The following is a 24,416-nucleotide window of genomic DNA, read 5'->3' on the forward strand; positions in this document are numbered from 1 at the left end:
TAATGTACAATGCACAAAAATAGATGGTCAAATGGGTCGAATCTGTGTGGTGTTTAGGAATCTTCAGGTGTGCACAGCATTATTTGATTATGAGTATTTTGAAATGCAACACTGATTGAAATTCAGTGCTAAACATAGGTAATGTTGCGATAATGCTATGATGAATATAATGTTGTGATATATTTCATGCACTGTGTGAGATGAGGATTAGCATTGTTGTGACTGTCAAAACAAGTCAATCATATTTTCAAATCAGATTTTGCAGTTGTGTTACTGAGGGGGAGGCTGTGTTAGGTTTGAGTAAATATTTGGAAAAAATGACACAACACACACCCTTATTACCTCAAACACAGACATACTTGAAATTATTAATTCAGTGGAATGATTGTACTGAGCTTGTTTTGTAAACAAAACTAAGCCTGTTTTGTGCAGGTTTGAAAGAAGAATTAAAAGTTTGGATGATGTGCTCAAGGTATAACACACACACACACACACACACACGCACATACACATACACACACACACACACACACACACACACACACACACACTCAAAGCTTGTTATCAGCACCCCACAGCCAGTGTGCTGTGTTTGTCCCACACACTCACACCTTGGACAAAGTCACCCTGTCTGGTGTGTGTGTCTGTGTGTTACCGTGGAGTATTTATGAGCCTACCGTCTAATCTCACAGGGAGCTGGAGGCAAATCCCTGTCCCAGAGGAGAGAGAGAGACAAAAATCACCAACACTTCACAAAGAATAAGCTAAAAAATAACCCTCCTGGAGTGTCCTTCCCTCCTTCCTTCATTATTTAGGAATATTGCTAATTTATATGTGGCTGCTGGGGAGAATTCTTAAACTCTTCTGTCCATATCTCAGCCATTTCAACAGTAATCTCAACTCACTTCCTAATACCTCATCAAAGTCTGACTTCTGTGAAAAAGATTTAACTACACTGTTCTGAAAATTCAAGTCGTAAATAATTTCTTTTTCTGTGGCAGTGGCCAACTCTGTTTTCTTAATGCAATTAAAATGCAAATTAATATTGGCTTTATAGATAGAAAGAGAACTCCAAGTGACACTTGAATGTGAAAACGTACTTGAAAATGAAGAGGTCGCCGACTCTGTGAAGACATAAGAGGATGGAAATGAGTTGTGCAAATATTTTTGTGAGTGTATATATTTGTAGTGTGTATATATATATATATATATATATATATATACACACACACACACACACACACAGTATATGTACACACATGCACACATACATACATACATATGTGTGTGCATGTGTAGTTACATATATGTGTGCAATACAACACTTAGAGAGAATACTATGATAATACATACACAATAATAATAAGTAGTAATAGTGTAGTAATACTATATTGTGATACTGCTTAAGTCAGACATTATAATGCAATGTAATATAGTGTCAGAGTTGTCACTATAATTCTACTTCTATGGTAGTAATAATACTATGTAATCAAGTATAAAGTGCAGGTGTATCATTGTAAAGTGCTTGTGTAAATGTACACAGTAAAGCCAGGTACTGGGCAGTCTACCAGGTTGTTCAAATACAGCTGTCACAAAAAGAGGAATACACTTATGGGAGCAAGAAAAGATCTTATGGGTCAACAAAGTCAGTGGTTTATTTGCAGTCTTACATTTTACATCTGTCACCTCACATTTAAGGGCTTGTCGTGTGGTTTCTGGCTTTCAGAGTGAGTGGTGCACGCCCACACAGACTGGATTGTTATTGTGCACAGGTAGAAATTAAGTGAACATGACCTTAACAAGGTATCTACCTTATCTAACATTTTGGTTTGTGCTAGACAGAGAACAAGGTGTAATTACAGTCAAAGATGGTTTGAAACCAGCAGCACCAAGTCGATGACATTAGATTTGAAAGTTGCAGAGGCGACAAGCACATTCTGCTTTGGTGTTGAATTAATTGCATAATTATCTCTGAATGTGATAAGTGTGACGCTCCTTGCACCATGTGTCATTACAACACATTTTGAGTGATTTGGCACACATAGTTTTTTATGTTCAGCTTGATTTCTCATGTGACTGATGTGTTAAGTGATGTGTGATATAGCACAGATCTCAACTCGAGCCTTTTATGTTTTGTGATTTATTTTCTAGACTTTTGAGACACTTTGTGGAATGTATGCAACTTCTTGAGATTTGCTTTTGTAAATCATCTCTGCACTTTGATTTACTGTGTATTGCAGGTCATTGAAGGTCATATAATTTCCGTATGTCTGTAGAGCATTTGAGCCTTAATGGGACACCAACTGTTTTGTCTCTTCTCTGACCTCTTCTCTGCAGGAGGAACCTGACGAAGCTGTCGCTGATCTTCAGCCACATGCTGGCTGAAATCAAAGCCATCTTCCCCGGAGGACAGTTCCAGGGGGACACTTTCAGGATCACCAAAGCTGATGCTGCTGACTTCTGGAGGAAATTCTTTGGAGAAAAGTAAGCCTCACCTCATCTCGGCTTCTTTTTTTGCAGCTTTGAGCTAACACTCCCCTTTCTGAGAGATCAAGTTTTGGGTCTGTGAGCAGAAAAAGCTTTGTGATGTCAGTGTGTGTGGATGTTTCCTGATTTTTTAATCTCCGAGATCCTGTCACTTTCTTGATGGTTCCAGCATGTGCATGCTTTTTCTCAATATAATGACATGAAGACTAGATCTCAACCCCAAGACAGTGTCAGTGAGCGCTGCTTACGTTTGCACACACACACACACACACACACACACACGTTTGATCAGTCTTTGTCTCAGAAACATGCGCTGCTAAGACAAGGTCTGGTTGTGCATGAACCTGTGGAACTCCTACTTACTCAGTCTCACTGGACATTGTCTGTATGTCTGCACCTTTTCACCTTTTGCTAAGCTTTGTGGCTCCAAAACAGTATTTGGTGTTTACAGATACATTTTGCAGCTTCACACTTTGCCTCCCCTAAATGACAATGACATTTTGCAGTTTGAAGGACTGGCAGGTCGACCTTACAGAAGTTAGATTCATTGCTTCCTGTGTGCTATGCAAATGACAGACATGACACTTTATTTGGGCAAACAAGACAAATTTCTAAAGTCACTACCAAGGGTTTCAGAGCCATATTCCAATTGCGTCTCTGTTTTCAGATGTATCTGATAGGATAGCTCTGAATTCAGATTTGTGTGTTTTTATTTCCTGTTACTGTATGCAGATTAACCGCTGTGAGTATTATCAGCCAAGTGTTTAGTGTTGTTTCAGACTCGTTTGAACTGCTTCATCAGTTGAGTGAGGTTATCAAACCCTACACCATCGGGCTCAGAACGTGCCCACAAGGGCAGAAGGCAGGGAGAAAGAGCAGAAACACATCAGGGAAGCACTTAGAACATGTGGTTACCCAAACTGGGCCTTCATCAAGACCATGAAAAGTCACAGAACAGAAAGAGGAGAAACCAAAAACAGAACAGTATTGTCATCTCTTACATCGTGGGACTATCTGACAAAAACTCAGGAGGATTTTCATGAAGCACCATGTCCCTGTGCACTTTAAGCCTCATAACACTCCAGCTTGTCCACCTTAAGGACAAAACACCCAGACACAAGCAGAGCAGTGTGGTGTATGCAGTGCAGTGCAGCGAGGAATGCACAGACCTGTACAGAAGGGAAACAAAGCAACTGCTTCACAAATGCCTGGCACAACACCTCAGGCCAAGTCTCAGCAGTCCACCTTCACCTTGAGGATGAGGCACATTCATTTGAGGACAATAATGTACATATTTTGAAATGAATGAAAGAATCCATCCGTCAAAGTAGAGCGACCATCACTGAGGAGGTGGTCTATGACACCACTTCTCAGCCACTTACAATGCAGTCTGAGATCCCGCCCTAGGCAGCTTTACTGCCATTCACACCAGGACTCATGTGACCCTAATGACTCACATGGTGGCCAGGTTGGTCAACGACCCACCCATTCGCACCATGACTCACCCATTAACACCCATTAACACCGTGACTCATGTGACTCTCATGATAGCTGGGTGGGTCAATGATGCTGTCAAAGATGGAGTTAGCACAGAAAAATGAAAAGCTTCTCATCCGGCCTGCAGAATATTTATGATTTCAGAAAATGTGCACATCTAACATTCCCCACCCCTCCTGAGAGTGATGCTCGATCAGCTTGCCAACCCCTGGCATCGAGTCAAAAAGTCTATAATTTGTAGTTCACCTGCTCTACAAATAGTCATGGAGACTCACAAAGCTTGTCTGTCAGATGCAAGAGGCATCACTTGGGTTTATTTTTGTTGGCAAAATGTTGTATTTAGTCCTATGCTGAGTATTTTTGTTTGCCTCTCGTGATCCTGAAGAGAAGTTTTTTGTTAAGATAAGGACTCATTCATCGGTAGTTGAACTGTGGGTTTTGTATTGAGCACTGGCTGCCTCCTCAGCCTGAGAGGTCTGAGAGCATTTTCTAGTTAAGTAGAGGACCTCTGCTACCTCTTATGAAGAATAGGCTACAATAAGTTATGAAAAGTAATGTTTTCTTTTTGGAAATAAATGTTCTATTGATCAATAAATTGTTATTGATCTTAAATGTACAGCTGGAGATCATTCACAGTGACGTCTCCAGGTGAATGTGGTTTTAACGTGGCTAATTTATCTGTTGTTGACATTGTTGTCATGGCGATTTTAACTGTGAAGGAGACTGTTTTGTATTGTTGCCGCAGAGTTCACACATTGACATTACACCAGAAAAGCAGCTACATAAACTGCGTGAATGTGTCTCCTTTTCTCTGGTGCACAATTTCTACAAGTAGTGTAAATATAGCTGTAAGAAAATGTCTCATTCAGAAATTTGGCAGCCTTGTCTGCCTCAGTTTCATGCTGGCCCAATCACAAGAAACATTATGTTAATCATTTGATTAAATATGCAGACCTTTGAGTGACACGTTTGAGAACCCCTTCTCGAAGGAATCAAAAGAGGAGTAAAAAAAAAAGTTGTTCTCTGACATGAGGATGATGTGTCTCAAGTGGCTCTTTCCTTCTGACAGTGAAGTGCCGGAGGAACTTCAAAGAGAAAATCACATGATTTATCACATGTGTACTCAGAGTAGGAATGACCAATCTGAGACAAAGATTTCTACTACATCTGCCCAGTCTTTCATTCTTGAGAAAAGCTTTTTGTTAGTAGGGAATCTTTAAAAAGATAGATTCATGGGTCTTCAGGTTTGGCCTAAAACAATAATCAGGTGTCCATAATAACATTGAAACAGGTTTTTCTTCCTGTACATTCAGAGATCAGTTGCTAATGTTCATACAGGGAACCTGACTGTTATTTTAAGGCAGGTGTGAAAAATTGGGAACCTATCCTTTGTGTCTCTTGCTGCCATTAATTTGATATCTAATATAATTATGACATATGGATAAATAAAGTGGAATAAAATATAAGTAAACTGGCTGAATTGTAAACAAAAGGGAAAACCAAACTAGAGCAGGAAGGAAATTCTAATGTATTATTCGTCATGTCAATATGGGCTATGGTGTTTAACTAACACACATCCTAGAGATGCTATATTTCTGTGGTTTCATGTTCAGCATAATGCTAGTCTCCATTTTACCATCACACAGCAACAATGACTGTTTTATGAAAGGCTATAGGTTAAGGCACTATTTTGTGCTGCCAGACAAGTAAAGAGGTAATTCAAATGCCCATTTACTCATTTGCTAAAGTTGCCGATGAGTCAAGTCATAGCACCCTAATGGTTTTATTTGCATTTTAGTCAAATCGCTGGCAGAAGAGCAAATTTAGGCAAACCTCCCACCCGAGACAGTGTTTCTGGCTGCAGTTGAAGTGGCTCTGCTCACGCTCCACTGTGTGTGTTCGCAGCCACTCCAAAGACTAATCTATTATAGATTGTTACAAACCTCAGTCTGGTCAGGGGGAAAGAATGTGTGCTTGTCATCATCCTGGGGGAGGACTGTTGGGAGACCTGTACCCTGCAAGAACTTGCCAGTGCAGCTCATCAATTACCACCCAGTCATGGTCACTCAATCACAGTTTTTCCCAGATTCAGTCATATATTATATATTAATCATATGATTCTATATGCGTGTATGTTCCGGTAAGGTGGTGTCAGACACAGCAGTGGGAATGTGAAGCTAATGTATACAGGCAAGTGAATATTAAAGTTGTGGTCGACCATGCATTGAGCCACAGAGTGATGTTCCCGTAAGCAGTGGCTTGCTTTTTTTTTTTACAGCCTTGATTGCTATCAAAACGCATTCTGCTCAACTCTGAGGTCATGAAGCATTCAAGTGTGCTGTATTCTCTCTCATTACTATCTCATTGTCCTAGTGGTGTCTCTTTTCCCTTCTGTCTCCAGCTTTCCGTTTCATAATCGCCTATCTTTGCTTGATTACAGTATTGCTTGTTCTGTGTTCACTGCGTTGCACATATTGGCAAGGTATCATTTCATATTTGATACTGTTGTCAATTCAATTCCAGCAACGATACAGAAACAAAAAATCAAAAAAGAAAAAGAAATTCAAAAACATCGGATGGAATACTATTCTCAAAACCTGTTTTTGTTCATTTATCAAGAAGCCAAACTTCTCAAGCACAGCAGCAGTTAATGTGGTCTAAACACAAGCCCCAGTTTGTGACTCCCATGAATTGCCATATATCAGTCACAACTACTACAGCTGTTTTGAATGTATTTCCAGAGTTCTCAAAGACTCTTTTAACCATCTAGATGATAAAAGTCTCATTCTTATGCACCCTTCAAAAAGATTCTTCATTTTTTTCTCATGTCCTTGCTCTTTTGCTAAAGAGAGAAGTTTAGAGTTATGAAGTAGCATTGATCTAGATAAGCAGAGGAACAAACTGGGGTTATCTTAACACAAGCAGCCACACAAGAATGTGTCTGATATAAGATCTGACTTAAATCAGAAAATATCTGATCAAAGAAGAATATATAAACAAAGTAGTTGATCATAACTATGTGATATTTTAATTTCTGTCAAACTCAAATGTTTTCATTTTTAATAGCCTGCCCTATTGTAGTTGTATGTTATGTTGTAGTAGCAACACAACAATAATAATCATATTCAATGATGATGTGTGACATGTATCAGGTGGTTTGTAACTTTGAGGTGACATGCTCATCTGTTCAGCTATAGTGTGTATTCAAATTTAGGAAGAACATCATTAGAATAGGAAAAAAAAGGCTTTCAGCCACGATGTAAGACATGTTGCCACACTGGAGTGCTTGTGGCTGAGAGGTAAAATTAAAAAGCCTCGGGTGGAACTAGCAAGAAGGAAATGTTTACTAAGTGACATTTCTCATGAGCCACTGGAAATGTCCTCATAATGGAATTACCACTCCTCAGTTTGGTTGGCCTCGTGACACTTTTCAATCTTGATGGATTAAATCCGAAGTATTTGGTGTAGGAGTCTTTTTTTCTCCCTTTGAGCTTATTTTCACCTTGATGTGGTGCAGCCTTTTAAGATAGAATCATGAAATGAAGACAAGAACAACAATAATATGTTATGTCGGGGTTTGGGTTTAACAGCTGGTGGGTAAAAGATGTTGCTGTCCTCACCATCATAAACTCATCATAAACTTCACGTTTAGTGCTACAGTATAAACTAATCCCTAAGTAGGTGTTTCTTCTAATTTAATGAGACTTTGCTGCTGTCTAGTAGCAGTGCCTTTTAGTCTTGTACTGTTGCTGCGACAAGCTTTTAACTGTCAGGAAGTAAGATAGAGCAGTGTGAGGTTAACTTCTTGTGTTCTTTTAACAGCTTCAGCAGAGTGTAAGGGCCACTGAGGCTGCTGATCACAGTCACCACATGCATTTGGTAATTTGTTATATAGCAGAAATGAGATCAACAGCAGATACTTTCGTTTTCCACGGCCCTATCAAATCAAATGTCAAATTTATATATGCAGTTGTCGGTGAGATGCTTCCTTCCTCCTCAGTTTGTACCACCGGAACTCATCATCAATCTAATGCAGTCTATAAGCCTGGAGATTTCTTTTCTTTTCTTTTTGTTATTTTACCGAATCTAAAGCCGTAATGACAGTTTGAGTAAAGTATTTATGAATCTTCACACATCAGCGGTGAATTTTTTAGTTCCATAGAAACTCTAGCTTTGCATTTGCCAAAGGTGCATTTATATCAATAAAGATGCATTGTCTGCTAAAATACCTTTTGTCTCCCAAGTGGCTGTATCTGTGCTCTTATCATTGCACTTGTTGCTCTCTTGCAGGACGATAGTGCCATGGAAAGTTTTCCGACAGTGCCTTCACGAAGTGCATCCCATCAGCTCGGGCCTGGAGGCCATGGCCCTCAAATCCACCATCGACCTCACCTGCAATGACTATATTTCTGTGTTTGAGTTCGACATTTTCACACGCCTCTTCCAGGTTGGTCAAAATGAACAAAGTTTCAAACCTCAAATCAGTTGATTTTGACACGCATTGCATATAGCACTTTACTTCAACTATGGATTAATCCTGTATTCAGGCACAATAAGTTTTGGCATTTGCATGTAGTGCCTCTAGTTTGTTCTGCTCTTTTTGCGCTCATCTTCTTTGTGTCTAGTTCTTCATTCAAAAAAATGCATTTAGGATCCATTTTACTGTGGCTTGCATTTTTCCTGTCTCCCGTTGATATGAGATAACAAGCCAGACATAGGCTGTCAGATTACTGCTAGAAATGACACCCTTTATCATAATCATAGGCATGGCATTTCAGTCCTAACATGTCATGAAAATGGGGGCAAGCTATTTAATACCATAGTTATATTTTCTGAGAAGCCAGAGGACAAATTGAAAACAGAAAACATGAAAACAGAAGGACGCTTGTAATGTGTGGTGTTGTCATTGCACGCCCAGCTGGCCACTTGCAGGTGTAACAGCTCAAACAAAGAATACAAAGTGCATCACTATTAAATAATAAGCAAAAACTACATATCAGCATGCATTTATGCATTACATTTGAATAGATTTTCCAGTCCGTATAAGCATTAATGAAGCATTGAAAATTTAAATAAAGATAACTGTGAGGACACTATGATGAAAAAAATACTTTTCTCCTTTTTTTGACATATTTTTAAAGCTTCCTTTTGTACTTTTCTAACAGGAAATTACTTACATCACAACACAAAAAACACAGTAGCTTCCAAAAACAGAATACACCCAACACACATATACACAAGCAATATGATCACAAAGATAAAATGAGCTGAGGAGTGAAAAAAAGAGCTTCAGGGAATCTAGATTTAATGTTTTAATACAACTTTTTCTCAAAGTAAGAGAGGAAAGGTTTCCAGACTTTACAAGAGCCAACAGACATCCTAGTTGAGCCGCTTGTGTGATGTGCCCTGATATTTTTCACCTATTTATAGAGTAATGATGGCTTGGCAGAGTTCCATTGAATCACAACTTCATCAACAACCTTTTTGCCAATATCAGTCTTTGCACTGAAGTGTAAACTCTCTAGAAGGTACTCCAAATACAGCTTTTCCTCAGAGTGGTCAAATCTCATTATTGTGAATTTCAATTTATTGTGTTTCAAAATTGGCTGAACAAATTCATACCAGTGATAGACAGCTCCAAATCTGACAGTGGCTCCATCTTGATAATAGCAGTAGCAGATCATGTGTGATCCTGGGATCATCTTAGTGAGTTTACTTTTGCTGAAATATAGTCTCCTTATTTGTTGAGTTTTACGAAGTTCAAAAGAGAACCCAAAAGCGGGACACCAGGCAGCCAGCTAGAAGAAACAAAACAAAACAAAAGGCTTTAACAAGGTAAAGCTGATTACAGTGAACAAAATAGGTAAGCAGAGAAACTGAAGGAGCAGACTCCAGAAACACAGTAGAAATGCAAAATGTAAATATCTGTGAAGATTCTTATTCATCCAGGTCATGGTACTTCTAAGGGCTTTACAAAGGCAGCTGGACTTGCTTGAGGTTCTAAAGGATGTTTTACTTCTCATCCAAGAGGCTTCTTCACTTCTAACTGACTGGTGGGGAGTCCCAGGCATTTATACTCTTGCAGGATCTTTGACCCACCTGGCCATCATGTGAGTCTTTAGGGTCATGTGAGTCCTGGTGTGAATAGGTGTTAAGCTGCCTGGGAAGGGATCTGAAATCTGTCTGACGGGTTCCGTCTTTGGTCAAGAGTCTGTCTGATGGAGTATGGGACTGGATATGTGCGGCTGGTGATCTCAGCTGGAGGCTGGCAGTAGGACTGCAGGACTGGAAACAGTGGCTAGGTGAGTGGCAGGTGACCTGGTGGAGTGTGGAAAGCAGGAGGCTGCTGAAACACAGCCACAGGAGACTGCTGTGACTTAGCAGAAACGTTGCTCTGCAGGAAGAGGAGAATGTTGCTACTCGGGAACTGGTAACTGCTTCAGCTCAGGGTCAGTGGATCTCTACAGGACAGAAACAGGAGACTGCTGCTGCAAAGGAACTGGAGACAGCTGCAGCTCAGGAGTAGGTGTCGACCTGGCTGTTAACTCGGGGGGCAGGAACAGGTGCCAGATGGGCTGCTGACTGGGAACCAGAAACAGGTATCGGCTGAACTACCAACTAGGAAGCAGGAGCAGGTGTCTGCCGGGCTGGGACTGCAGAATGGGAACCAGGAACAGGTGTTTGCAGGGCTGCCAAATGGGAAGCAGAAATAGGTGTTTGCAGGGCTGCTGACAGAAAACCAGGAGCAGGTGTTAGCTGGACCACCAACTGGGAACCACGGGCAGGAGTTATTTGGGCAGCTGAGGGGGAACCATGGGCAGGAGTCAGTCAGGCAGCTGACAAGGAACTATGAACAGACATGGTGTCAGCCAATCCCAGGTGCTGAAGAGACATCAAAATCAAGATCTGGGGATTCAGCCAAATTATATTCAGGAACAGCATGACATGACAGCAGATTTGGGGTGGCTGACCCAGGGACTTGAGAGATGTCAACCAGGGCACTTGCAGTGAAACTTCCATGGTGCTGGGCAACAAAACCTCCACAGCACGAGTCAGTGGAACCTCCATCGTGCTGAGCAGCAGGAACTCCACGATGCTGGGCAGTGTGACCTCCACAGCACTGGCCAGTGGTGAGGTTGAGGTGCTTGGGAGTGGTGAGGACAAGGAGCTGGACTGGTGGGAGGCATGGCATCTGCAGGAACCATGTTTCCTTCTGAATGGCTTCTCAGAAGGTGGCTCCAGGCCAGGATCAAGCAGGGAACTGGCTAATTTTGTGTTAGTTGACTAGTCAACTGGCTTTAAACTAGCAGTCTGGAGGCTGTCTGGCTCTAGAGCAGGGTCCAGCTAAAAAGAGAGCAGGGAGCTGGATGACAGGAAAGAAATTAGGACAGGCGGGGGGTAAGCAGACTCCATCCTAAGCCTAGCATAGGAGGCACTGGATGACCCCAGAATGGCCAATATGGTCGTTTTAAGGTTATTAGCCTCCAGTAACAGTTCAGCCAGGCCTGGAGCTTCCACCAACCAGGGTATAGAGTTGATTGTCATGGCCCTCAGCTTACCCATAACATCCATAGTAATGCTATTTCAAAAAGGGAATGTATAAATGGCGGATCTCGCCATTTATAGATGCTCTGGTGGGAAGTTCATGTCCCCTGGGTCCATATTTGGTCAGGTCATACTGTTTTGTTTTAAGCAGTGCAAAAGAGGATCCAAAAGCAAGATGCCAGGTAAGCAGCAAGAAGAAACAAAGAGCAAGCTTTACTAATGTAAAACTGATTCCAGGGGACAAAATAGGTAAGACACAAAAACTGAGGGAGCAGACTGAGGCAAATTCAAAAACACAGGAGAAGTGCAAAACCAGAATGAAGAACAAAGTGGGATGGCTTGAGGAGCACTGGCAGAAATACTGACGAGAGAACACAAGCAATAAACACAGGAAAAGGGAGCAGAAGCAGATGACCTGACAACTGAGTAAAGACACACAGAACTAATCAACTGATGAAACACAGGTGACATGGAAAGCAGGTGGGAAAAGACAAAAACAAGAGGTAAAACAGAACATGACACATGAAGAGAATGAACTTTTAAAATAAACCAGGAAACCAGGAAAAGGCTGAGCAAACTTCAAAACCATAACAGTATTATCTTAAACTATAATAAACAATTTCAAATATATATGGATTATATATATGGATGTTGAATGGAGTTTTCAAATTGAACATTGCCACACTTTGCCTCACTTTCACCTTTAATTTCAATATTAGTCTTTAGCCCATTGCTTCTTAAGGTAATTCAGAGAAGGGGAGATAATTTCCAAATTGAACTGAGTAATGTAGATACAGCAGCAGGTTCGAAACCTTATTCATGGGTTTGATACAGTAAAAGAAATGTAGAAAATATTTGTTCTGTTTAATGTTTTCATTTCTATTTTTGTGCTTGTTTGAGGTTTTTGGATAAGTGTGGCTTTAGATCCCTCCTGTTGACAGATTACTGGACATGTGGCTTCAAGATGGTGTGTGGGTGGTGAGGCCTTAAAGTGATGTTTTACTTTGGCTGAACCTTTATACTTTGCATGCTTACTTTGAACATGAAAGTGAGACTATGAATACGTGATGAATGACTTTGTCAGGATCAGTGTCAGAATAGCTGTGTGTTGTTTTTTTATCAGGTAATCAAGCAGTTCAAAAAGCTCAGAAAGGATCTAACACGTCTCATTCATCTCTGGCTTTTCATGAACTCATGGGTGGTCATTGTGCTTATCAGTGATGCTTTACTAAAGCAAGTATAGTTGTGGGTGGGAGTTGCCATTGGCTGACCACGTCTAGGGAAGCCACTTCCAGGTTGGTGTAACCTCTGTGTCAGCCAAGGCAGTCCCCTGTGGTCAACCTCATGCCCATGGCCTGGTTGATTCACTGGTTGGGAATCCTGGTGGAAGGCACAGAGGGGATCAGTGTGCCCACAGGATAGTGAGAATGTGTGGGTGAACAAAGAAGAAAAATGTGTCAAACCTTTTGACAGATCATGTTGTTGGGTGGATCAGGATGTTGTAATGTTCCAGCTATGGTTGTGCTTTTTCATCAACACTCCATAATGTTTTGACGAGCTGTAGGTAATTTCACTGCTGTTGCTTACATGAAAATGTACAAAATGACTGAACACATGTAACACAAATTTGTGATCTGACCATGAAGAACAGAATGAGAAGATTGTATTTTACTTGCCTCCTAGTATGTCTCCCCCTCAGTAGTTGTGTCAGTCGTGTTTTCTTTTCCATTTGGCTGTCTCCTGTCTCTTTGGGCTGGGCCACTGTCCAGTTTGCAGCTCAAATCAACAAACTCATGGAGTGGTTAGGACTTGCTCCACTGCCATTTCAGCTCAAAACCCAGTAATTCCAGTATGCATGTATACATTTTTTTCTTCTGCCAACCAGCTACATAGTAGCAGCACATAATTGTCCCTGGTGAACTCAAGCTTTCAGACAGGGTGAAGGTGTATACTATGGCACTTGGCACCATGTGGGGCCAACTGGTAGACCTAGTGACCCTCCAAACACAATTCCCTACTGCTTTATTGCTCTGACTTCAGGGATCTGATGTAAACAGCTTACTGTATCTGTCTTATTTTTTCCAAAAAGATATTTGTGCTGAATTTCTGGCTTCAGAAGAAGAGTAGCTTTTGTGGTTGTTATACTAAAAAACTATAACAAAAAAGAAAAAAACACCCACACATTTGAACTAATTTAATTTTTCTTTTAATGAAAAGATGTCAATGCTTTGTTGTTTTTTGACTTTGTGCTTTACAGTCAGAGGGCAAGGTCTTGTATGTAATGTTGCACAAACAGCTATTTTTATAGCTCTTCATTTATTAAGTCTTTCCTGCTGAGCAGTCAAGTGAACAGATTCCACCCCTTAGCAGTAATGTTTGCTAGTTCTCTTCCACATTAAGTGTTTTGGCATCTGTGTAACTCTGTCCTGCAGAACACCTCAAACCAGTTATAAACAAAGCCAAACATAACTTGCTGCAGTACACAAGCTCCTTCCCAAACTCCTACTTCTATTTTGTATAGGCTTCGCCCTCTAAGAGCCATTGCTATGGGGTTTATTCCTGCATGTGTGCGCAGTCATGAAGATTTTCTTTCCTGTCATTGTACACTGTACAGTTATGCCTATCAGGTCCTCATATAGCACTGTCAGGACCTGAGCTCTTCTCTCAAATTTTTTTGCACGATCAAGCCAGTCAACAAGTGAAAAACAGAAGTGAAGATGAAGAAAGTTGCTCTGAAGCTGTTTGCTTGTACCTAGCATGTCAACCTGGTGACCGCCAGCTGGCAGAACTTTACCTCTGCTCTGAGGCTTGCCTAGGTGCATAGCACACCAGGCCACCTGTGGCCACACCTTGAGTGTGGCCCTGCAGGACTGTGCACAACTGCATGCAGAGGAGCTCCAGCAGCAAGCCGGGGGAGGACAGTGGAGACAGATCTTTAATCTCCAGCCATCCCAGAAATGGACCAAGACAGCAGGCACGAGTCAGGCAGGTCAGCTCCCTCCATCTCAGGCTCCTCTCCCAGATCTCCCATCTTCCCGTTAGGAGACCTGGTGTCTGATTACAAGTACATCCACATCTGTGGCTATCCACAATCCCACTGTGGCCAGGAGCTCCACCGCACTGGATCTCTCTCTCTCTCTCTGCGTCAGTCTGCCATCCTTGTGCTGTGCCTTCTCTCACAGGCTGTGGCCCAGAGCTGTCTCTAACACGTTAGCCCCAGTTCCTCAACTCTTAGCATATATTCAGGAAGAGAATCTAGCTGTCATTCTGGTCGCATCAGAACACACAAGAGCATCTTGGTTCCTGACAATAGTGCAGCTGCTAGTGGGGAAACCTTGGCAGCAGAGATGCACTGTCACAGCTGGATGGTGCAATCTTCCATCTCCCACTGATAGGCCAAGGGCTGTGTGGCCTGGCCACTGCATGAGGGCACTCAGAAAGGCTAGACTGCCCCCTCCATTGGTGCACACTATCCAGAGCATGAGAGCCCCTTCCTCTACAGCATGTTACACAGCTAGATGTCTGCTTTTCAGTGCCAGTGTGTGGAGAGGTCATGTTCTCTGCTTTTCATGTTAACTTACCTGTAGACATTGGAAGATGACCGTTGTTATGCATTCTCTAGCACCAGAGTGGGATTTACCCCTGCTAATGCGAATTTTGGATGGTCCCCTTTTCAAGCCGATTGCCCAAATTTAAGAGAGCAAGTGACCTACGTATGTGCACTTTCAGTCTCACTGTCCTGCCTGTCTATTCCAGAGGACAGGAGTGCAACAACTTTACAACCGAATACCTCTTTTATGCCAAAATCAAGCTCTTTTTGGTCCAGAATTATTTCCCTCAAGGAGTTCTTCCCCCACATCACAGAAAATGAGGCTGAAGAAGTGTCTCAGCGACTCTGCCCAGTGTGTGCTTTGTCTCAGTATGGTTTGCACACAGCAAACATCAGGTAGATTCAGCAGCTGTGTATTCATTACAAAGGGCACTCGCAAGGCGTTGCTTTGAAAAAAAAACAACAGCGTCTGTCTCGCTGGTGTGTGATGCCATCACACAATCATACAGTGCAGCGGGAGTGGAGCCTACACAGGCCATCTGGGCGCACTCCACAAGAGCCATATCCTCATCCACAACCCTCCTCAGCGGGAAGACAGTGGCCGATGTCTGTGCAGCGGTATCTTGGGCACTTATATCCATTTCTGTCATGATGTGTCTGTCCTTCCTGACTAATTCAGCATTAAAAGTGCTAGATGGCAGGTGATGCCTTCTCAGATCTGGCACATGCCAAACGGTGCATTTCTCAGGTCAAGCAGTGTAGACATAGACCTCTGAGACTTCGGCCCCCTGCTCCACTGACATTAGCCAAAGAAAATACTGGCTGTTTGGAACAGATGGTGTTACATACTGTACATGAGTACCTGAGAGAGGCAACTGTACAGTGTTCCCTGGCAGGAAAGAAAATATTCAGTGCACACAGATAAACCCAATAACAACAGCTCTGAGAGGGCTATGCCTATACTGAGAATGTGTTGTTACAATACATAACTAATGGTGTAAATTTGGTCAGAAATCAGGAACCCCGCCCTCTGCATTCTCTCTCATTCAGTTTGTTCAGAGATTTCAGATTCAGCCAAGTTAACATGCTATTCATCATTTATTTGTGGCAGAAACACTAACTCAACATAATTTGATGCTGAAAAAATTAAAAATGAATGTACAACTCATAACAATCTGTTTAGTTAAAACAACACTGCCTGGTCTTTTTCAGCCATGGGGATCAATTCTGAGGAACTGGAATTTCCTTGCAGTGACACACCCTGGCTACATGGCCTTCCTTACCTATGATGAAGTCAAGGCCCGACTGCACAAGTACATCAGTAAGCCTGGCAGGTATGGTAACTGTGTGTCTATTTTAAGTACCTAAACAAATTCACATTCATGACTGACTTAGCATCAGGCAAAGGTAATGTTAGAAAAGAAACATTCTTTGTTATTATTTTATTAACTTTGACTTAGTGGTGTTTTTTTCCATATCTGTGTTTTGGTATAGATGTGATGTACTTTACTGTGAAAAGCAACAGAAAACATCAACATCAACAGTTTACTTTGGCACTTCTCACAGAAGCCCAGATGCCAGGATGTATGCGCAATATAATTAGATGCAAATAGGATCAGAAGGACTGTGGAAAGACAGCCACATGTGTAGGTTGCTATGTCAATAGACAAATTTGGTACACAGTGTGACGGTAGAAGAGCAATCTCACATCTGTAAAATCTGTGTTTGACCAAGACGAGCTCCTGATCACCAGAACTGAAAATACTACAGAGCAGCCTCACCAAGTTCAAACCAACAAGAAATCAAATAGAAACTTTATTTATGCTGACTGGTGGAATATTAATATGTCACGAATAGAGCGTCAGTGGGCTGTGTCCAATAGTTGCTGTAAGTTAACAAAACAATCACATCCAGTGCCGTGATTGGCCAGCTGTCAGAAGGTGAGAAAGTCAGTAGGGTTTGAACTTCTCTTTCAAGCTCTGATTCATTTTTTACACAATGATTTCTGTCACTGTTATGTGTGAACAACTGAGTGCAAGATCATGAATGCCTTCCATGAGAGACCATTTGCAACAACAGAAACTCTTTTTCCCATAAAGTGGTTACGTCCTTTTGAACACAATTCACCTTTTATACCTCATGGTCATCACTGATGTGTTATTGTGCTGCAACATGGATATTGCAGTACTGTTATCAGTATGCTAAATCAATGGTAACTCTAAAAAAAATAAGCTATTTAATTTCCTTTAGAAGTTCAGTAGTGGTCTGAATACTTGTACAACATGATATATACTCATAGAGTATATATCATCTTGCAAATTAAAAAGTAAAACATATATGTTATAGTGGCCATTAAATTACAGTTTGTCAATCAGTCAATAAGGAGATAACTGGTAAAAACATATCGTGAAGTAAGGTTGGGCATGTAGCCTATTGTCTGAAAAGAGATATGAATGTGGGAGAATGTGGGAACCAGATGGGGAGGCTGAGGTCACAAGAGAGGAAACTGATTACGAAATGAGGGGGTACCTCAGTTATTTGGAACTGTTTCTGTTTTAAATCATCAGACATGGAGAAAACTTAAACATTATGCAAGGTTTCCTGCTGTGTCATGATGGCAAAAGGTGGAAATACAAACAATCCATCATTTAAAAATTTACGAACACCCGTGAATACAAAGAGGCAACCAGGGCCAGTGCCAAAGGAGCACGTGCAAAAGCTGTACAATGCCTGTCACCAGAGGCATCGTTTACTGCTGTAATACCTTATGACAAGACCAGATAGAAAGATATTAATTGAACAATCATTGTATGTATTGCCAAGGACATGGTGCAAGGAGTGGACAACATGACCTCTAATTTGTATTACTGTATAATTTTTGTGTGTTTTATTGTGACCGTATTCAGTAACACACAAAAGCGATATTCCACTCAAAACACAATTCCACCTATTTTCACTCTATTAACAATGTAAGGGAACATATCTTAAGAAAGTAAAAATTAATTAAAAAACAGATGTGTTTATTAGCTCCAAATAGGACTGAGAATGCTCCCATATTGTAGGCTAATTAGTGATTGTAATGTGATTGGTTCTCAGAGTAAGACAAGTGGTAGGATTCAGCAGCTCAACAGCCTTTATATGAGAGAAAACCCACAGTCTATTCTATAAGCACAGCAGTCAGTGTACAACGGGGCATGTCTGTCAAGTACATTTATATACAGCAGCAACAAACAGGCATACTGATGCACACAGCAGAGGGACCTTTCCTGTAACAACAAAACCAGCTGAACTTGCATTGCAGAATGGAGTGTGGAGATAACGTTAGGTCTGCCTATGCGAGACTACACAAAAGCAAGGTCAAAAAACAGTTTCCCGCATCCAAGATACTACTCTGATTATTTAATTGACTTCAAATGAGACTTAATGTTCTCACAGTTTCTGTTGACTGTTCCTGAGTATGAAATAGTCCAACATTGCTTCAGCGTGTATCTATAATAGATGCTGCTTGCCACATTAGCAGAACATTCAAAAGGCTATCCAGCAAAATAAACAGTAACGCAACATAAACATGGCAAAACTTCAGATTTCCATTTCCTGTTGTGGGGACATTTCCGTTAAGTTTATCCACTGGATTTCCACTTCCTGGATGGTGAGAGTAGAAGAAGAAGATTTTGTTGTTGTTCTTGCAGCCAGCAACAGAGAAATTGGTGCGTTTTGCTCGTCATGTTACCTTCACATCTGCGTGTTACAGGTGAAAATAGTAGTTGGTGGATGTAACACCAGTTATATGAGTATGTGGATAGCCCTCTACCTGCATGTTACCACAGCCACAGTAAAGCCCAATTTTAATATCCTAAAACCTATATCACGGTAATGAAGGTATTACGAATAGATGTGACAGAGCATGACACCGGTGATGGTGGTGAAAGGTACTGTCCACCCTTACATTGTGCCCATTCAAACCGCAGAGAGAAATGGCTTCAGGTTCAGGTTGGGTTTCCCTAAACGCATATTTTGATATTTCAGAGTATTTCTGTGATAATGATTTGGCCCTCCTCCTACTCAACGGGGTGCTTCTGCTTGAGGTGGTGAAGAAAATTTGCGTTGCCCCCTTCTTGTTGCTACATATATGTATATATGCAGAATATGAACTTTATTTACATAAAGGTGTAGGACAGGCTACTCTTCTCAAAACGTATATTGTCACCTTCTTAAAAGTGAAATATACTGTGATATTAATTTTAGGTCATATCCTTAGATCAGATCCTCAGTACATTATCAGGATGGGTAGCAGACATCTGTGCAGAGCTGTCACAACATGCCACATACTAATTTATGAAGTAGGCACACACCAAAGTTGTTTTTCCCTTGTGTCCCTGTTGTTAGGTGTGACCAACACACAGCCAGGTCTCAAAGTCAACATGCTGTTTCAGAATCCACTTCTCAGGGATGTAACCATTGATCTCCATGGCCTGCACATATGCTCATGAATATTTAAGATGTTGGCCACCATAGCAAACAACTTAAGAGCTCAGGCTCAAAGGCAGCCGATGTCAGTCAGAAATAAAGAATGTGTAGAACTTTCCGTTTGGGATTATAGGTGTCATAAAGAGGTTATGCTTTGCTGTCACACCTCTAAGCCTCAGTCTGAAGAACCTTCTCAAGACTCATTATTGTTGTATATATTCATAAAACGTCATATCTTTGTTTCAAAGTTGATAGCAGCAGGGTGGACTATATACAATCCCACATAAATATACGACAAGAATCATTTTCAGTAAAGGAAATGCAACTGTCCTGGATCAGTTGAAACGTGTGTGTTTGTGTGTGTGTGCGTGCATCCGTGTGTGTGTGTGTGTGTGTGTGTGTGTGTGTGTGTGTGTGTGTGTGTGTGTGTGTGTGTATCAGTAACCTACACACTGGTTCCAAAATGAATGCTGACAAACTGCGTTTGGTGTTTTGCCAATCTTGTGGGGTTTTTTCCCTCCACGTGGCTAGTTCCTGGTGGGGGGAAGGAAGTAGCTTGAGAAAATACCTGTAACAGTGCTAATTTATTGTGAGCAGCTCGTGTAGCCTTGAGCTAAGCCATGCATGCCCTGTAATTAGCCAGTCTTGCGTGGCTGCATGGTAGAGCAGAGCAGATAATGACAGGACTGTGTGTGTGTGTGTGTGTGTGTGTGTGTGTGTGTGTGTGTGTGCGCATGTACACATCTCCAAATGTATAGGGTGCTGATCACTGAGTGAATCATGCAAATACCATTGTTATGAACCAACACTGGAGCAAACACACATGACCTGCTACATGCTACCACTTCAACTCACACACACATCTATGTATGCACTTGAGATAAGCCACATCTTTTGATGAAAAGTTTGCCCACAATGTATTGATCATATCTCAACTAAACAGTAACACCAGACATGGTTATCACACTGAAAGTGATGATTAATGCATTTGTTTTTGTCGAAGCATTTCATTATTGTTTACATAGACGGACATACTTTCTGTCCTCAGTAAAGGTCTTTTGTCAGAGGTGAAACACAGCTTATTAGCAGCCTGAAACAGCCTGAAACTTTGAAACTCTGTCTTCCCACGTCTCTGCTCAGTCAAAGCCCTGGTGGGTTTAGCTTGGTGTCTTTGTTGCTGGTGGAGGTGGGATCATACTGTGGTCAAGGCTAGCTTTTAACCCAGTACTCATGCTGGACTGTATTTATAAAACCTCCTCTTTCTCTTTTTTCCTTTTTTTCCACATCTTTTGCACATTCAGATTGTTCCAGCTTGTGTTGAGCTGTTCCATGTGTATTCAGCTGCACAAGGAAATCCCTCTGTGATGAAGGTTGAAAGCAGAAGCATCATTGTTTGTTGCACTTAAGTTTATATACAAGAGGCAATGCCAGAATCCTCATATTCATCAGAGAAAAACCTTTATACGTTATTCTTATCATGTTGTATTTATCCACTGCATAGTAACTTTTACCTATGCAATCTCCTATTACTGATATTAAAAAGGTAATACTAGTTCAAAATATTGCATTTTTATCTATCAGATGTTTCTTTAAATTCTGCTGTATTAAACTGCCAGAGTTATCCATCCACTGTATCATACAGCTGCTTAATATTCAGCTTAGAACCTGCTTCATATTATCACTTGCTCACTATTCAAGTAATGCTTATGGCCTGTTATCACTCGATATACAGAAACATATGCCAGTGTCTTACTCTGATCCCTCTGCCAATCAAGATATTGTATGCGAAGCATGCAAGCAGTCTTCATAGAACTTGGTGTGCTGCTGAAACATTTTTACTCAGTTTTAGTATCTGGGCACTCTTTTCAAAGATCTTAAAAGCAAATACATCACATCTCAGTGAGATTCAGCATGGTTAATCTTCATAAGTATACACAGCAGACTGGTTTAGCCACACTTCAACAACTGTCTGAAGAGTCACAACAAATAAGGCAAGCTCTGATCTTTTTCAATCACACCATTTGTACATGGTTTATTTGAAAAGCCCCTTCTGTTGGATTGAAAAGATAAAAGCAACGATCAACAGGCCTGAGTGCACTGACACGCAAATGATTAGCTCCCTCACACACACAGTCAGACCTCCATAACTACTGCTACTGTGTGTGTGTCCATGCCCACAAGTGATAAAAACACAACATGTGTGCGCTTGTGTGTGTGTGGGCGTCTGTCTGTCTGTCTGTCTGTCTGTCTGTCTGTCTGTCTGTCTGTGTCTGTGTGTGTTGTGGAGACACTTGGAGACACTGCACCTAAAGAAACAGTATTCAGAAAGCACAGTCTTGATTGAAAGATGGTGGTTTAAGAAGACAAAAGGTGGATCGAGCCTTCTTTAGGACAAATGAAGGTCAAGATCAGCCTTCGAAGGACTTGAGGTGATAGTATTATATGCAAACATGATGTAAAAATTCTTCAACAACCCCAATTCCAAAAAAGTTGTGACATTTTGTAAAATGCAGATAAAAACAGAATGCAATGATTTGCAAATTCTCTCTGACTTACATTCATCTAAATACAATACAGACACAGAAAGGACATTTGTTAAAGTTTTGAAAGTGAATTTTTTTTCACATTCTTGTGTTACATATAACTTAACTTGCTCAACAGTCCCACATCTCCACTGTCATATTTTGCACTTCACAATGCGCCACACATTTTCATCGGGAGACAGGTGTGGACTCCAGGCAGGCCAGCCTTGTACCCACACTCTTTTGCTCTGAAGCCGTGCTGTTGTAACACATGCAGAATGTGGGCTGGCATTGTTTTGCTGGTATAAGCATGGACATCCCTGAAAAAGACTGGAATGGAAGCATGATGCTCTAAAACCTGATTGTACCTATTGTAATGGTACCTTCACAGATGTACCCATTCCATGGCCACTGACACACCCCAAAACCATCACAGACACTGGCTTTTGAACTTTGCACTGTTAACAATCTGGATGGGTGGAGGACATGATTTCCATAAATGAAGTGTGGACTCATCAGACCACAGCACTGAGCACTGCACAGATGAGCTGAGAAGCGTTCAACTGTTGGTTTGTTTGCCCATGAACCTCATTCCATCTTCGCTTGTTACCAATGAACCTGTTTACCTGTGGAATGTTCCAAACAGGTGTTTCTGGAGCGTTCCACAACTTTCCCAGTCTTTAGTTGCTCCTGTCCCAACCTGTCCCTAATTCAAATAAGCAGATATTTACAGAATTCAGGTGATTGAGGTCAAACACAAAATGTCTTGTCTTTGTACTGTTTTCACTTTAATATATATCAAATCAATTTGCATTTTACACAGCATCTAACTTTTCTGGAATTGGGTGGGGTCCATGGTGGAAAGGAGGATGAGGAGTATGGTGCATGCCATCCTCAACAACAAGAGTCATCCTCTTCATGAGACTCTGGAAGCTCAGAGAAGCAGCCGCAGTAACAGGCTCCTCTCCCTGCGCTGTCGAACTGAGAGGTTCAGGAGATCATTCATTCCTGCTGCCATAGGACTGTAGAACAGCTCCTGTTAAACTGTTAAACTGTGCACATCATTAATTCATTAATTTATTATCTTATTTACTATTTTATTGGAAGTGTGTGTTTTTATCTGTTTTTATCTGGTCATATGTGCTACTGGACACCGGAATTTCCCCTCATGGGGATAAATAAAGTATCTATCTATATTACAGTCCCACAGTCCATTCACAGCTATTGAGTGCTCGATTGAGTTCTCAGTGAAGTTCTCGATACTACACCGCAGAGAAGTTGACATTCAAAAGATGTTGTATTGCTTCAGTGTCATTATTTAAAGTTTGTTGGACATTTTTGCAGATGTTGATCTGCTCTTCTCTTTCTCTCTTCTCTTTCTCTGCCTAACAGTTACATCTTCAGACTTAGTTGTACACGACTGGGCCAGTGGGCCATCGGCTATGTGACCAATGATGGCAATATACTGCAGACCATCCCCCACAACAAACCGCTGTTCCAGGCCCTCATCGATGGCTACAGGGAGGGCTTGTACGTGACCGATCACACACTTACACACACACTCTCTCTCTCTCCTGCTCGCTCTCTGTTTGTATATTGATTGGTTGTACTATACTGTCCACTGTGTACATGCTCTGTACAAATGAGAAATGATTGACTATGTCTCAATCAGTCACATCTGATTTAGGAAGTCCTTAAATGTCACTTGGCAGACCAGAGCACAGTGCCTGAAGGCATAAGTCTTCTCTGAAAGCTACTTCCAAGATGAATGTTTTTGTCTCAGACAGACAAGAGGATGTCTTTGAGGCTCAAGTTGTTCTGCGAGACCATCTGTTTATCCTAATAATCTGACAGGCCCCCAGACAAATCAAACATGCTTCCTGCCATTTAATGCGCGGCATCTTGCTCCCCTCAGCTGTCAATCACGCTGTAGCCAGAGACAGGCACTAGGGGAGGGGTGGGGGTGGGGGGGGGGGGACCCTGTTTGAAGTACCTCTGTTTTTGATCAAGCAGGGAGAACTCAACAACCGTGGGGGAAGCTAAGTTCCCATCAGTCGCTCTTTCAGATGACAGTCATTGTGGTTAAACCCAGACTTTAAGAGTTTCCACTCAGCTTCGTAATAATTGCTGATGCTATATTTTACTTTTTCTTCCATGCAGAGAGATTACTAACTCACATTAGCTTTTTTATTTAAGACTTGAATTAAAAAAAAAAAGCTCATAATGGTATTTGTGTCAATCATAAATCATTATTTATAAAAGTGTTTAAGGCATTTAAACTGAAGCTATTACTACAAGTGCCCCTGTTGCTTCTTGTGGTTCTGCTACTTTTGGTTCATCACATTTTT

General features: G+C 41.3%; 1 protein-coding gene across 1 annotated transcript in view; it reads left to right on the forward strand.

Moving 5' to 3' along the window:
- cblb (Cbl proto-oncogene B, E3 ubiquitin protein ligase) overlaps positions 1–24,416 on the forward strand; it is a 67,289-nt gene that overhangs the window by 20,034 nt on the left and 22,839 nt on the right. The window contains exons 4-7 of the mRNA XM_076749754.1: positions 2,338–2,484; positions 8,275–8,431; positions 16,292–16,413; positions 23,461–23,598. Coding sequence (XP_076605869.1) covers positions 2,338–2,484; positions 8,275–8,431; positions 16,292–16,413; positions 23,461–23,598 — 564 coding nt within the window. The remainder of the gene's footprint in view (positions 1–2,337; positions 2,485–8,274; positions 8,432–16,291; positions 16,414–23,460; positions 23,599–24,416) is intronic.

Source organism: Chaetodon auriga, chromosome 15 (assembly GCF_051107435.1).
Source record: "Chaetodon auriga isolate fChaAug3 chromosome 15, fChaAug3.hap1, whole genome shotgun sequence".
In the NCBI taxonomy this organism is placed as follows: domain Eukaryota; kingdom Metazoa; phylum Chordata; class Actinopteri; order Chaetodontiformes; family Chaetodontidae; genus Chaetodon; species Chaetodon auriga.